This window comes from Hyalella azteca, unplaced genomic scaffold (assembly GCF_000764305.2).
Source record: "Hyalella azteca isolate HAZT.00-mixed unplaced genomic scaffold, Hazt_2.0.2 contig15136, whole genome shotgun sequence".
Classification (NCBI taxonomy): domain Eukaryota; kingdom Metazoa; phylum Arthropoda; class Malacostraca; order Amphipoda; family Hyalellidae; genus Hyalella; species Hyalella azteca.
Window position 1 is genome coordinate 65,294 of NW_025944997.1, and position 12,766 is coordinate 78,059.

A 12,766-nucleotide genomic window follows, 5' to 3' on the forward strand; every position below is an offset into this window, starting at 1 on the left:
AGAGCAACCTTGCCCATGTGGTGCCCCAGACCTGGTCAAAGTGGTGCCTTAAACCTGGAAAGGTTTGATTTAACCTAACCAGGTTAACCTTAAATAAAAGGTTACCTGGTAAACTTAGGGCAGCTAATGCGGTTTGATGTTAGTTTTTGTTTATTGTTTTCTGGCAATTGTCAATGCTGCTCAACAATTCCTCCTTGTATGATTGTTTGTATGACGCAACAATTGTATTCCCCTGAAAACATTCCTCAGGATTATTATTATATACACTCTCAGGTAAATAAGTGACATTTTGTCTAAAAACTGATACACTTCTCGCCCTCGGATGGGTCACGCCCGCTCTCTGCTCGCTGGCTGTGGGGGGAGAAAGTGCGTAATTTTCGGTCAACATATCTCTGATTTATTTGAGTGAATTTACCCCCCATATAATATACGTACGAAGTTACTGGATGATCAAATTCTAATTTTTGTAATTTTGTACCAAATTTTGTACACTATGAATAAATATAGTCTGGTTAAATCTTGATTATATAAATGAACTAATGAACTGTTATTATTATATGTACATGATCAAGTTATTGTGTATAGAGAATAACCTGTTGACGCTAGTGCACCATCACCATCACCACCACCATCACTCATGCCCCCAGCCCTTGTACCCTCTCTTACCCTCTCTTCCTACCCTCTCTTCCTACCCTCTCTTCCTACCCTCTCTTCCTACCCTCTCTTTCTACCCTCTCTTCCTACCCTCTCTTCCTACCCTCTCTTCTACCCTCTCTTCCTACCCTCTCTTCTACCCTCTCTTTCTACCCTCTCTTCCTACCCTCTCTTCCTACCCTCTCTTCCTACCCTCTCTTCCTGCCCTCTCTTCTTACCCTCTCTTCCTACCCTCTCTTCCTACCCTCTCTTCCTACCCTCTTTATAATCCATACACCAAACAATACTTATTATTGTTTCAACACATTTAATATATACTTATTTTGTACTGTATATCACATAGCCACACAGCTCGACTATACAACCTACACAGCCTGTATGACGAGTATCGTGAGATGGCCTCGTGTAAGTTTATTCATTTTATTCGTCTTTTGTTATTCATAAATAAGTTACATGTTATTTCCGCAATACATTTTTAGACGCACATGAATGAATGAAATGTTTTGTTTAATTATCCTTTGATTCACCAAAAAATCTCTTAGCGAAATGAAAATTAAGTAAAAGAGAATTTTTAAGAAATTTTAAATTTACAATTTTTTTATTTTAATTTTCAATTCTTTCTCTATCAACATTACTAAAGTTTTAACGGAGAGTTAATAAGCTTCCTATGCACTAAGAAAAATGACGACTCTAGTGAAAGAGAATTTTTAGGAAAATTTTAATTTAAAAGATATTTTTATTTTAATTTTCACTTCTTTCACTATCAACATCTCTTAAGTTTTAAAAGAAAGTTAATTAGCTTCCTATGCACTAAGAAAAATGAGGACATTTTGTCAAATTTTCGGTGCACTAATTTCCCACACTATTGTGCTGCTCTTGGGTGAGTCATCCTGACTCGTTTTGGCCCCGCATGAGAACGTATCACTGTTAGGTGCAGAGAACTAGTCAATAATTGGGTGATATGATCTAACCTAACCTAATGTAACCCATTAGTTTTCTCAGTGTAAGTATAGGACAAAAGAAAAACGAAACTAAATATATAGCACTAAATAAACTTGTTATTATAGATAGCACTAAAGAAACTTATTATAATGTAGAGCACGAAGTAAATTTATTATTACTATTTCATGCCAATCAATGCACATATTGAAACATTATAAGCTTAGGCCAACATCAATGAACTATTGGAAGAGGAAATAAACTGAGAATGAAAGTCAAGCGACGACAGTTTTACTGTATATTATACATTGTGTATTGTGTAACATTTGTACAGCATTCACACACGAGGGCTGATGAAGAGCTCGTCAGGGGACTTGGAGCATGTCAGGGGACGTGGAGCATGTCAGGGGACGTAGAGTATGTCAGGGGACTTGGAGCATGTCATGGGACGTGGAGCATGTCAGGGGACGTGGAGCATGTCAGGGGACGTGGAGTATGTCAGGGGACTTGGAGCATGTCAGGGGACATGGGGCACGTCATGGTGCCATAATGTATGATGGGGCAAATTGCCTATTAATATTGGAGTAACGAAAGCTTCCATATTTAACTATAAATACTTTTCATTGCCTGGAAAAAAGTAATTACCCTCATTGCGGTTCCTTTCCTCTCGCCACATCGTACGAGGGGGGACCCAAAAAAACGAACTGTTTTTATTTTCTTCTATTTATTTATCCAAAATCTTCGTTTAAAATTTCCTAGAGTGAAGAACTCCAAGTCAATTTCTCAATTGAATTAGAGTTCGCAGTTATGCAAGTTCGTCAAAGCTTCTACGACAGTCTTCAGGGATCAGGTCCGTAATTTTCACAACATATCGTCTCAGCAGGAAAACCGTTAAAATATAGCATCATATAAAAAGCATCATCATCATAGCATCATCTTTTCAGGCTGTCTGTACCATTTTCTGCAAAGTTTTTCACATAATAAAGCAAAATTTAATTGCAGCATGTTCCTCAAGAAAATCAACCATCATCAAAAAACAACAAGCGCACGAAAAAGTGTAAAAAAAATTGCAATAATGGTACATGGTAATCTAGGACAGCAATGCTTATCACGCTAACTGATAAATGTCAGTAGCATATGCACATGCTGGGGGAATGCGGAACTACCGAAAATTTCGCCTACCACATAGACAGTCCGGTTTTATTTGGGTCTCCCCTCGTATCGCAGAGTCCCGTCTCGGAATGCTTTTTTCTTAGCCATATAGACCAATTTCGGAGGTCATCATGACACCGTTTGCACACTTCATGGGACTTCGAAGCTCTTTATTGACCTTTGCAAATTATGCAAAGTCTACAATTTTCACCAAGTCTGTAATATTCAGCTGCTTCTTCGTGGGTACTATATATTAATATATAGATTAATATATTAATATAATATACTCACTATATATTAAACTGTAATAGAAATTATTAGATGAATTAATGCACTGCCGTTGAGCTTTAAGCAAGATGGTTGAATTTGGACGAGCTACGAACGAACTAAGATAAAAAAAGTGGTAAATACATTTCGTAAACTAGCAGCGACCCTGCATGGTGTTCAGTAATCCTAACTAACATCCAGCTGACAACCAAGTAAAGAAAATTCCTGTTGATTAATTTATTTCATTAGTTCTTTCTGAAATGTTTTTAATTGAAAGCTTTTTTTTCGTCATTGATCAACTTGAATTCACTGATTTGAATTAACGAACAGTAAATCTTACTTTGAATTTTTACAAAAGCCGTTCGATGGAAAAACGTACAAAAATTGTGACTAATTGAAATATTAAGATAGTAATTAGTTTTCTTTGACATATATTCATATACGAAGAAAAAAGAAAAAACGAAACAGCTTTTTCTTTAAAGGCCTGCGTGTGTGTGCAAATGATTCTGAGCTTCCCAATTTACTTATAAACATCGAAAGAGAAATATATTATAAATATTCTTATTTTGATGAGAATTAACTTGTGCGACACGATAAACTCGTAGTTGCAAATGATGGACTTGGAGCTCGAGTTCTAATCTGATAAAGCGGACTGATAAGGGACGGGCCATATTATAAATTTATGGTTTTCCTGCAATAAAAACGGTAACTTCTAATAAAATGCACTGCAGTAAATATTCTGATTTATATCTCTACAGTAAATTCTTTCAGTTAATTTTCGTTTATGTAACTATGGCCAGCAGCGGAGTGTTACAGCGTTAAACTTTTACGTCAGAGCCCCAGTTTACCGCACGAAATCAAATCATCGATCATGGTAAATAATTTTCTAAATCTTCCGCATATAACGGGAGTTTAGAAGCGGGTAAAAAATGATGAGAAATTGAATAAGCTCAACATAGTTTTCCACATGTTAATGAGGAATAAATTAGGATCTTTAGAGAGATCCAACGCAAAAAAATGTAAGATGAAATTTAAGAGCAATGCCCGTGCAATGTCTAGTTCGGGAGAAAATCAAACGAAGAATGTGCTAAATATTAACTGCGTAAACTTTCTTGGAAAGTTCGTCCTTTTTAACGTGAGGTCGTGAATTTTCTGCTCCGGAAATGAAATTCAATATTTCTGTAGCTGAATGTGATAAAAAAGTGATGATTTTATGACCGCAACTGTCGTGTTAAAAGGCAGCGATGTACTGATAACGAATATCGCTGCACTGGGCGAACCGGATGTCGCTTCTTATCATTATGATGGATCCGCAATCTGCATGGGTATAAAGCTGGGCTTGAAATGATTCCACAGTTCATTTCATAACACTTTCGATCTCATCGCCATCTGCGATAGTCGCGATAAAGCGGTGCACAACACTTCAATTCCCTTCCACAATTTCGCTGTGTTTTAGAAAGTCTAAAACAATTATGACAATTTATAATATAGTGACATTATAGTTACATTACGCAATGATCGCAGCGAATGAATTTTTCAATTGTGATCGTTGAAATTTTACTGTATTTTTTTTTTGTGAAATTTTACTGTATTTTTTTTTAATTCAAACTAAGTTTCTAACGCTCGCGTCATCCCGATTCTATGCTTCGAGACCGAGAAAAAAAAGTTGTAATGAAAACTCATTTGGTGGTTCAAAATTTGGTGGCATAGAAATGTGAACGATTGAGGGGATACTGTACAGGTTTTGTGCTGCAACTATTAAACGGATAAATGTGCCTCAGATGATATTTTAAACTGGCGAAAAGGCTGTTTAGTTGTATATTAACTTACAAAAACTCTATACCATGTTGCAATAAAACAATATGGATCTATACCATCTACAAACTAGTCGTGCGACAAACAAATGAAAGAAATCTGGCTTGCGGCAGCAATGATTTTATGAATAACAAAATATTAAAATTCATTTACTTGAATAAGTGAATCGAATTTAAATGGCTACTTCATTTCAAGAATATTGTTCGATAAAGTGAATGAAATTTATAGACAATTAACAATTAAATCAATGTGTATATCAATGTATAGCAGGGCAAAATTTGTAGAGGTCACAAGCAAATCAGGGCCCTTGGCTTTCTCAGCCATTGCGAACGACACTAAACGCTTTATATTATTTTACAAATCTATTTAACAATTTTTGGTGGAAGTACATAGCAAAGGTTACAATTTCGCAGGATACGGCAAGCACCAAATGATTCGAGGAATTTAGTTTCAAAATTTACCAAACAAATTTTACGCTGCCACAAAAACTTAGTTGTGAGCAGGACTTAAAATTCTTGGCAAACCCGCTAGCGTCGAGCAAAGTCACTTGTGAAGTTAATAACGCTATTGTCTCTATATTTGATAATGTATGCTAAGTTAATGATGACGCTACTGAGCACATATGATGCTTGCTTACATTTTCACCAAATTATTAGCTATCAGAAAATGCAGCGACATTGATTCGTTTGATATTATTAAATGAACTCATTGTAGGCGGAAAATGCTTAGGACGACCGATAGAGAAAGTAAAAAGCATTTGACTATCGTGATGAGTTGCAAGAGTTAACTGAGTTTTTAATTAACTTTCTTGCAAGAATCCAATGAGATAAAAAAATATCTCGCGTAAAAAATGCCGATCTGAATATTGGTTTAGTTTGGAACAACGAGCTTCTTTCAAAACATGCACAATGTCGTGGTATATATGAATGATTATATGAGATATCGCGTCAAAAATGTTTTCATCTCTGCTACATTGATGATGAATACAGCGAAAATGAATACAATACACCAGCTTGTGTGAAGCTCGGCAACGTAAGTTTCGTTTTCGTTTGTTGAGCTGTAAATTCCTCCACGAACCCGGTGGAAGTCTAGTAGCTACTTCAAACTATCGTCAGTCATGAAAAGATGCGGTCAAATGAAACGATATTAGATCTTCTGTGAACAAGGCACGAAAAGGAAAAGAATCGGCGACAGGCCACATCAGGCCTACACTGCAGCGCCGAGATCACTGTGCTATGTTATTACAAACCATGAGGACCTCAGAATTTTTTCGAGTATTAATTTTATTGAATGAACATGAATCGATTTCTAGATATACTGAATTATAGAATAATTGAAATTCGTTTCAATTTCCATATCAGTCTTTACTGAAAAGGAAAAGTTAAGTTTGCCTATATTGAAATTATCATTACATATCTCTAATGGCGCCTGGCAGGAAATCTGCGGCTAAAAGAACGACCAACCAACATTCCGGGTAAGCAAAATGTACAAACTTTCAATGGTAGCTTAATAAGCTCGAAACTAATATAAGATATTACATTTTTTATATTTAAAATCAACCATATTAATACCACCGTGAGTATAAATATACCTGATATCATTTCGTAACTGTATTGACCTTTGATATTCCTTCTTAATTTACTAAAAAGAATATTTTTTTATGTAATTCCCATGTTTTCTAAGCTATTGAAAGTTTATTTATTTAGTGCTACATTCCAGGGCGAATACAAAGAAGTCTCGACCTAACGATGAGACCACAAGCGCTGGAAATGATGCTACCGAAGTTTCTTCTGAACAAGCCTCTGCAGCTGGCAACCCCATTCTATTAGATCCCTTATTTGCCAAACACCTCAACCTGCCAGACAAACAAGAAATACCTGTATATAAGGACTATTCCTGCACACTCACCCGAGCTGACATTGCGATAAACAGGAATGAATTTTATGTGATACAAATGACCAAAGTCGAAGAAAAATACCATGTGTGCTTTCGATATGGACGAGTGGTTAGTTGCCTAGTCATATATTTAGTTTTGAAAACAAGCGTTGAACACCAGCATGAATTGCTTATTCAAAAATCTTTCATTTCTAGCTGGGCTTTGTATGTTTTTTTTCTGTAATTTGGAGTCTACGAGGTGCCACTATATAATAATTAGTTATTTATTTCTATTTATTCAGAAGCTGAGAAAAGGTCAATCCGATCACCTAGCAATGCATTCTTTTCATTATATTTTAATACATTATCTATTCGAAATATTGCAGCGAAATATTTGCAAGAGACAAAACGGAGAGAGTAACCTGCAGGCCACCAAACGGACTAACCGGCAACCAAAACCGAGACTGCAGGTTATTTCATGCGCATCAGAAGCCGAGGCAGAGAAAGTGTTTTGCAAGAAGTTCAAGGAAAAAACCGGCAACGAATGGGAAAACCGAAGCGCGTTTGTTACGAAGCCTAACAAATACACATTGTTGGAAATAGGTGAGTCAGCCCTGCCTGCATCTTATGTGATTTATGAAGCAAGCACTCCATGCTTGCTTCAACCATGAGTACTGACAGGCACGCCTCATATACTGACCATACCATGAGTACTCATATGCTGACAGGCACGCCTCATATACTGACCATACCATGAGTACTCATATGCTGACAGGCACGCCTCATATACTGACCATACCATGAGTACTCATATACTGACAGGCAAGCCTCATATACTGACCATACCATGAGTACTCATATGCTGACAGGCACGCCTCATATACTGACCATACCATGAGTACTCATATACTGACAGGCATGCATACACACCGTTGTTTATCCCAGGAACAGGGACCGACGCTTCTCTGACCGCCAAAATTTCTAAATAACCCGGAACGAGCCTGTCCGTGTACGCGGATACTAAAAAATATTAAAACTAAAACTAATAGTTAAGCTAATGCTGGGATTTATTCCAGCACACAGATCTTTATTTTGGTTTTAATGCAATTAAATCTGCTTGGGTTTCACTCATCAATCTATAACAGATTGTAACATAAAACATATTGATGTTATATATAGATATAACATCAATCTATGACAATATATATAACAATATTGATGGTAACTCGAGATTTTTTTATCGATGTGAATCAAACTGACAGATCTGTTGAGCGCAAACTCCACAGCTGAGACTAGCGACGACGACTCCAGCTCAGCGCCCATCGATGGATTAAATTTTGGTGAGATTACAATGACATATTAGATACTTTTTACAAAATTTATTGTTTCATAGTTATTCATTTACATCATTGGACATGCAGCTATCAAGGAAACATTTTCTAGGCTTAAGTTCCGGAATGTATCTAACCAAGATATGAACAAAACTTCGGTATCGGAGAGTCGTAACTATAGTGAAATTCAAGTGCTTTATCAAGTTTGAGGGTCATTTATGAGTAGGAAAATTTTATTATTTATCTTGATGATTATACAGGATATTGCATATACACTTTGCGCCCATTGGCTTCATGTATAGCAGGGTTTATCTTCAGTATTTCCGAAGTTAAATGTGAAGGCAAAACCGATGCTTCCTGCCTGTAAATTTTTATTATGTCTTATTTTTTGGTAAATGGAAATTTAAAATGATCCTACTTCTGAAATAATCCTGTCTTTCATAATGTGCTACAAGTCTTGGTGTGAACGGTTCTAAAAAAACTCATCATATAGCAGCGTGTCATCTTATCTTATCATCTTATCACGTTTGCGATGTCCCATCATTTAGTCAATTCATTAAGGCATAGTTTAAACCAGTGGTTCCCAAAGTGGGCGATATCGCCCCCCTGGGGGCGATAGAAAGATCTGTGGGGGCCTTTAGAAAGATCTATGTTTAACCTTTCTCTTTCAAAATTGCAGCATACTAAATATCAAGAAAGAGGCATTTGTTTTTATATGTGTCTGTCGGCGGGGGGGCGCTATAGATTCATTGGGGAGCCAAGGGGGGCGCCAGCCTGAAAAAATTTGGGAACCACTGGTTTAAACTCTCTGGAAATTGTAATCAGTACTTCTATTCTCAGGCTAAAAAATTAAGTTCCGTAATTTAATTGAATGCTTGGTGCAACATTGCTGCCTCGAAGGGTTAACACCAACATGAGAGGGAAGAAGCATTTTGCGTATGCAGAACTTGCATGACCTCGCTTGCTATTCTATGACGTAGCTACTTCAATTCCACTATCTAGAATATTCCTAATAAAATTCGGGGACCACCTAGGCTTAATTATGCCGAATAGTCACTACACTCGGCGCAAAGTTATTCTGGGTTTACTTGGCCACCTGATCGAAATCAGCTTCTGGTCAGAATCTCCTTTCCGACTCTATTGCTCAGAGACTACACTTCGAACCCTGAGCCGAAGCGGAAATAGAGAAGCTGATTTACGTACGGTCCGAGTCCTAGGCGGCCCCAATGCACAGTCGTGCACGCTTCTAAATTTTGTTAGGGGGACAGCGTCCAATATCACCAATCATCGTGTAATTCATCGTTATAATTTTTTTAAATGTAGTGTTTGACATTTTGTGCTTGCCTTAGCTAGTAATTAAATCACTCAAATAATAAGAATGAAATTTTAAACTACTTATGTTTGCGGTAATCTCAAGGCAACGTCGAAAACCCCTTAAAATAATAGTAATTAGGTTTTGCTGTTAAATGTTTATAAGAAATTTTATTCTGCCACAAAGACCCCCAAGAGATGCCCCTAGGACAACTCAGCAACAACCAGATATTAAAGGGTCTGGAGGCGCTCAAGGACGTCTTAAAGGACGGGGTGAGTGTTCATCCACTGACTCGGTGCCATGCTTTCAAAATTCGCTAAGTGAACGTAAGTACTTACGCTCTATTTTCTTGTCTATGATTAAGTGAACGTAAGTACTTACGCTCTATTTTCTTGTCTATGATTAAGTGAACGTAAGTACTTACGCTCTATTTTCCTGACTATAATTGGTGGATTTTGCTTGAAAGGCCGTCAATGATTGGCTGATGAACTTACGATCTCTTAACTTTTTTTAAAGCATAGGCCTCGGTGAGGTCACTGTTCGCAGCGATATACGTTCCTTGGTCAAACTGCTGCAAATAGCAGCACGAGTAAGCTATCACTCAAGGAATGTCCATTGGCTATAAACAAGATACGTAATCGTATAATTTATGAGAAATAAATCTATTTAACAATTGAATTTTTCAATAAGGTCAATTAATGAAGTATTATTTTTAACCAGTTTTGGTCTCTGAAAAAAAATGGCTGCTAAGTTATGCACATGTTTGATTATTCGCTGCAGATGGCGTATCGTAGTAGCTTTTCATGTAACAGATCTTACTTTGATATTACTTGGAACTATTTATTTTGAGAGTAAATTTGTTTCTCATTTTGCAACTTATTTGAGAAGTCTGTTGGGCAACTCCCTACCTGCTTTATCATTGAAGGACTGTAGATTTAGTAAAGTTCTCAAACATCTTGACCAAGATTTCTTATTGACGTTTTTTGATGACCTTTATTCTGTGAAAGTTGTTAGTTCCACATATCTGCTAATAAAAAAAACATACGTAACATACATTTTTTATCTTAAATCAAGAAATCCTGATGACAACCAATCAGGACAGATCTTTATTTTGGTTTTAATGCAAATAAATCTGCTTGGGTTTCAATCATACATCTATAAGAATAAATTTCAAATTTAAAGTGGATCAAGATGAAATTAGAAAAACTACATGCTTCACAGTTATACTAATTGCGCTCTTCCGAACGCACGTTTATTTTCCAGCAGAGCCAAAAAACGAAGATTGAGGCAATGAGTCGCTTCTACATGTATTACCCTTGCGACGTCGGGGGGAATGATAAGAAACTGCTCCTACCGTCGCCTGCGGGAAATAGTAAGAAACTGCTCCTACCGTCGCCTGCGGCCATCAAGGAGCTGGAAAAGGCGTTAGAGCTCATACTCGACAACAGAAGCCGGTCAACATAAAAGTGAGGCATCCAGCATTTGTTGGGATTTATTTGTTGACGTCAGAGATATTAGATTTCTTAATTGTTCGAAGGTAAACTGTGTGCAATAGTGAAATACGGAAAAAAAGAAACAGTCATACCGGGCGTACATATATTGTAAAAAATATAACTCAGTACTCACTGCAGTGAGTGACAGAGAGCGCACTTTCTCGTCGACGAAAACTTGAAGTCACGGACGGACGGACAGACGGATGGACGGACGGACAGACAGACAGACAGACGGACGGACATGGCAAGCGCAATAGTGCATTTTTTCCACAAATGAGAAAATGCGCTAAAAAGCCCCTACCTTTTAATTACATCTATCTACAGATCGGGGATTGATATCATACGCTCATGCTCTAGTTAGAATACCCCAGTGAGAAGTACAGCGTTTCTATGTAAGTGTAATGTTTCTATTCATGTACGTTTCTTTCATATCGATGGTTAGGACAGTATTTGGAAGGTTGGGACGATTCAAAAACCTTCTTCATGTTTTACGGCAATTTTCTTACTTCAATTATTGTTTGACTCTCAATCTTCATTTCATTTCAGAATCAATGCAAAGTATGAGTCGACCCAAGACATTTCAAAGATGGAGAAAATTTAACAATGCCATGTGACAAGAAGTGAAATACAAGTGGACGTAATCCGCGGGAAAATTGGGTTAACACATATTCAGTATTTTTTCCAACTCAGCTGCTGGAGGAACATCTGTGGCCCACAAAAGTTACAAGCGAATGGGTAGAAAATTGAGCCTGCGGCATTGAATGCAGCTTCATAAGCGTTTCTACGTCTCAGCTCATAAGTTTTATCTTTAACTCCACAACGGTTCTTGATTCGCTCAAGCTCAACCCGATTCCCCAATTCTGCTTCAACGTGATTGTTAGTTTAAAGTTCAGTTTTTATAAGGATTTATTTTCATTCAACACTGATGAAAATACATATCTCTTAATTAATATTGCTTAATTTATATGATTAACTTGTATGTATGTGGGACCAAAATAATATATATCCACACTCGCTAAATTCTGCTGGCAGCATTGACTATTTGAGTTAGGTGTAAATGCGGTCTTCAGCTTAACGTATTATTTTGTGATTTCTTATTATATTTATTTTAGAATTAAGAAGTATCTATAACTGTAAAACCTTTTCATGTGCTCAAATTAAAAAAAAATTGAACTCGCATGATAGATTATAAAAGAAGCTCTGATATACAAGAAGTAACGAAGGGAACAAAACCCATACTAGAGCAACCCTTAACTTAAATAGCAACCCGTAACACCTAAACTTCTAACCACTATTATAGGGTTCATGGCTGCATCATAGTTCAAATCAGCAAAAGCTGTCTCCTTTCGATATGAAGACGTCTGATGACACCAACAATAAACGACCAAAAAATTAAAATGAAACATTAAACTCTAGTGGGTGGTCCCCAAATAAAAATTAAAGGTGGCGCATCGATGATTATAGGTGGCGATGGTTGATTATAGGTGGCGTAACGGTGGGTGGCCACGCCAGCCAAAAATCACCATTGAAACGCTGATAAATCGAGAGGATGCGCGAGCCAGTCCTGTACTAGAGTAGGATTTCCTGTCCTTAAGTATATAAGTGTTGAACTGATAAATGTTTGTATCTTTTCCCTTGTCAATTCGTCGCCTAGCTGCCAGCGTGAGAACTTTTCAACGCGCCGACCCTCGTGCTAGAAACCTGACAGTATGTTAAAAATGTTTATTTAAAAACTCTATCGAGAGTTCCATACGATTGATGAGACGAAATAACTGGTGGTCTTGAAATAACTATAAATATGGTTGACGCAACCCCTTAGGTCGATGAGTATAATTTCGGTTGAAATCACTACATCAAGACTATAAAAGAAAGGTTAGAAATAAAGTAGAAGTAGGAACCATTTCTCTAATCATGGTCACTCTCTTAAT

At 37.0% G+C, this 12,766-nt stretch overlaps 1 protein-coding gene across 3 annotated transcripts; it reads left to right on the top strand.

Moving 5' to 3' along the window:
• Positions 1 to 6,150: 6,150 nt before the first annotated feature.
• On the top strand, positions 6,151 to 12,257 carry LOC108668127 (protein mono-ADP-ribosyltransferase PARP3). 3 transcript variants are annotated; one of them, XM_018155282.1, is made up of 7 exons: positions 6,151 to 6,301; positions 6,547 to 6,832; positions 7,089 to 7,305; positions 7,965 to 8,042; positions 9,532 to 9,617; positions 10,609 to 10,811; positions 11,385 to 12,257. In XM_018155282.1, exons 1-6 carry the CDS (start codon positions 6,249 to 6,251, stop codon positions 10,807 to 10,809), a joined length of 921 nt encoding a protein of 306 aa, XP_018010771.1. In that variant the 5' UTR covers positions 6,151 to 6,248; the 3' UTR covers positions 10,810 to 10,811; positions 11,385 to 12,257. The 3 variants fall into 3 exon arrangements, with proteins under 3 accessions (XP_018010771.1, XP_047740269.1, XP_018010772.1); XM_047884313.1 differs by having other exon boundaries at positions 10,609 to 10,717; XM_018155283.1 differs by having other exon boundaries at positions 10,612 to 10,811.
• Positions 12,258 to 12,766: the final 509 nt, after the last annotated feature.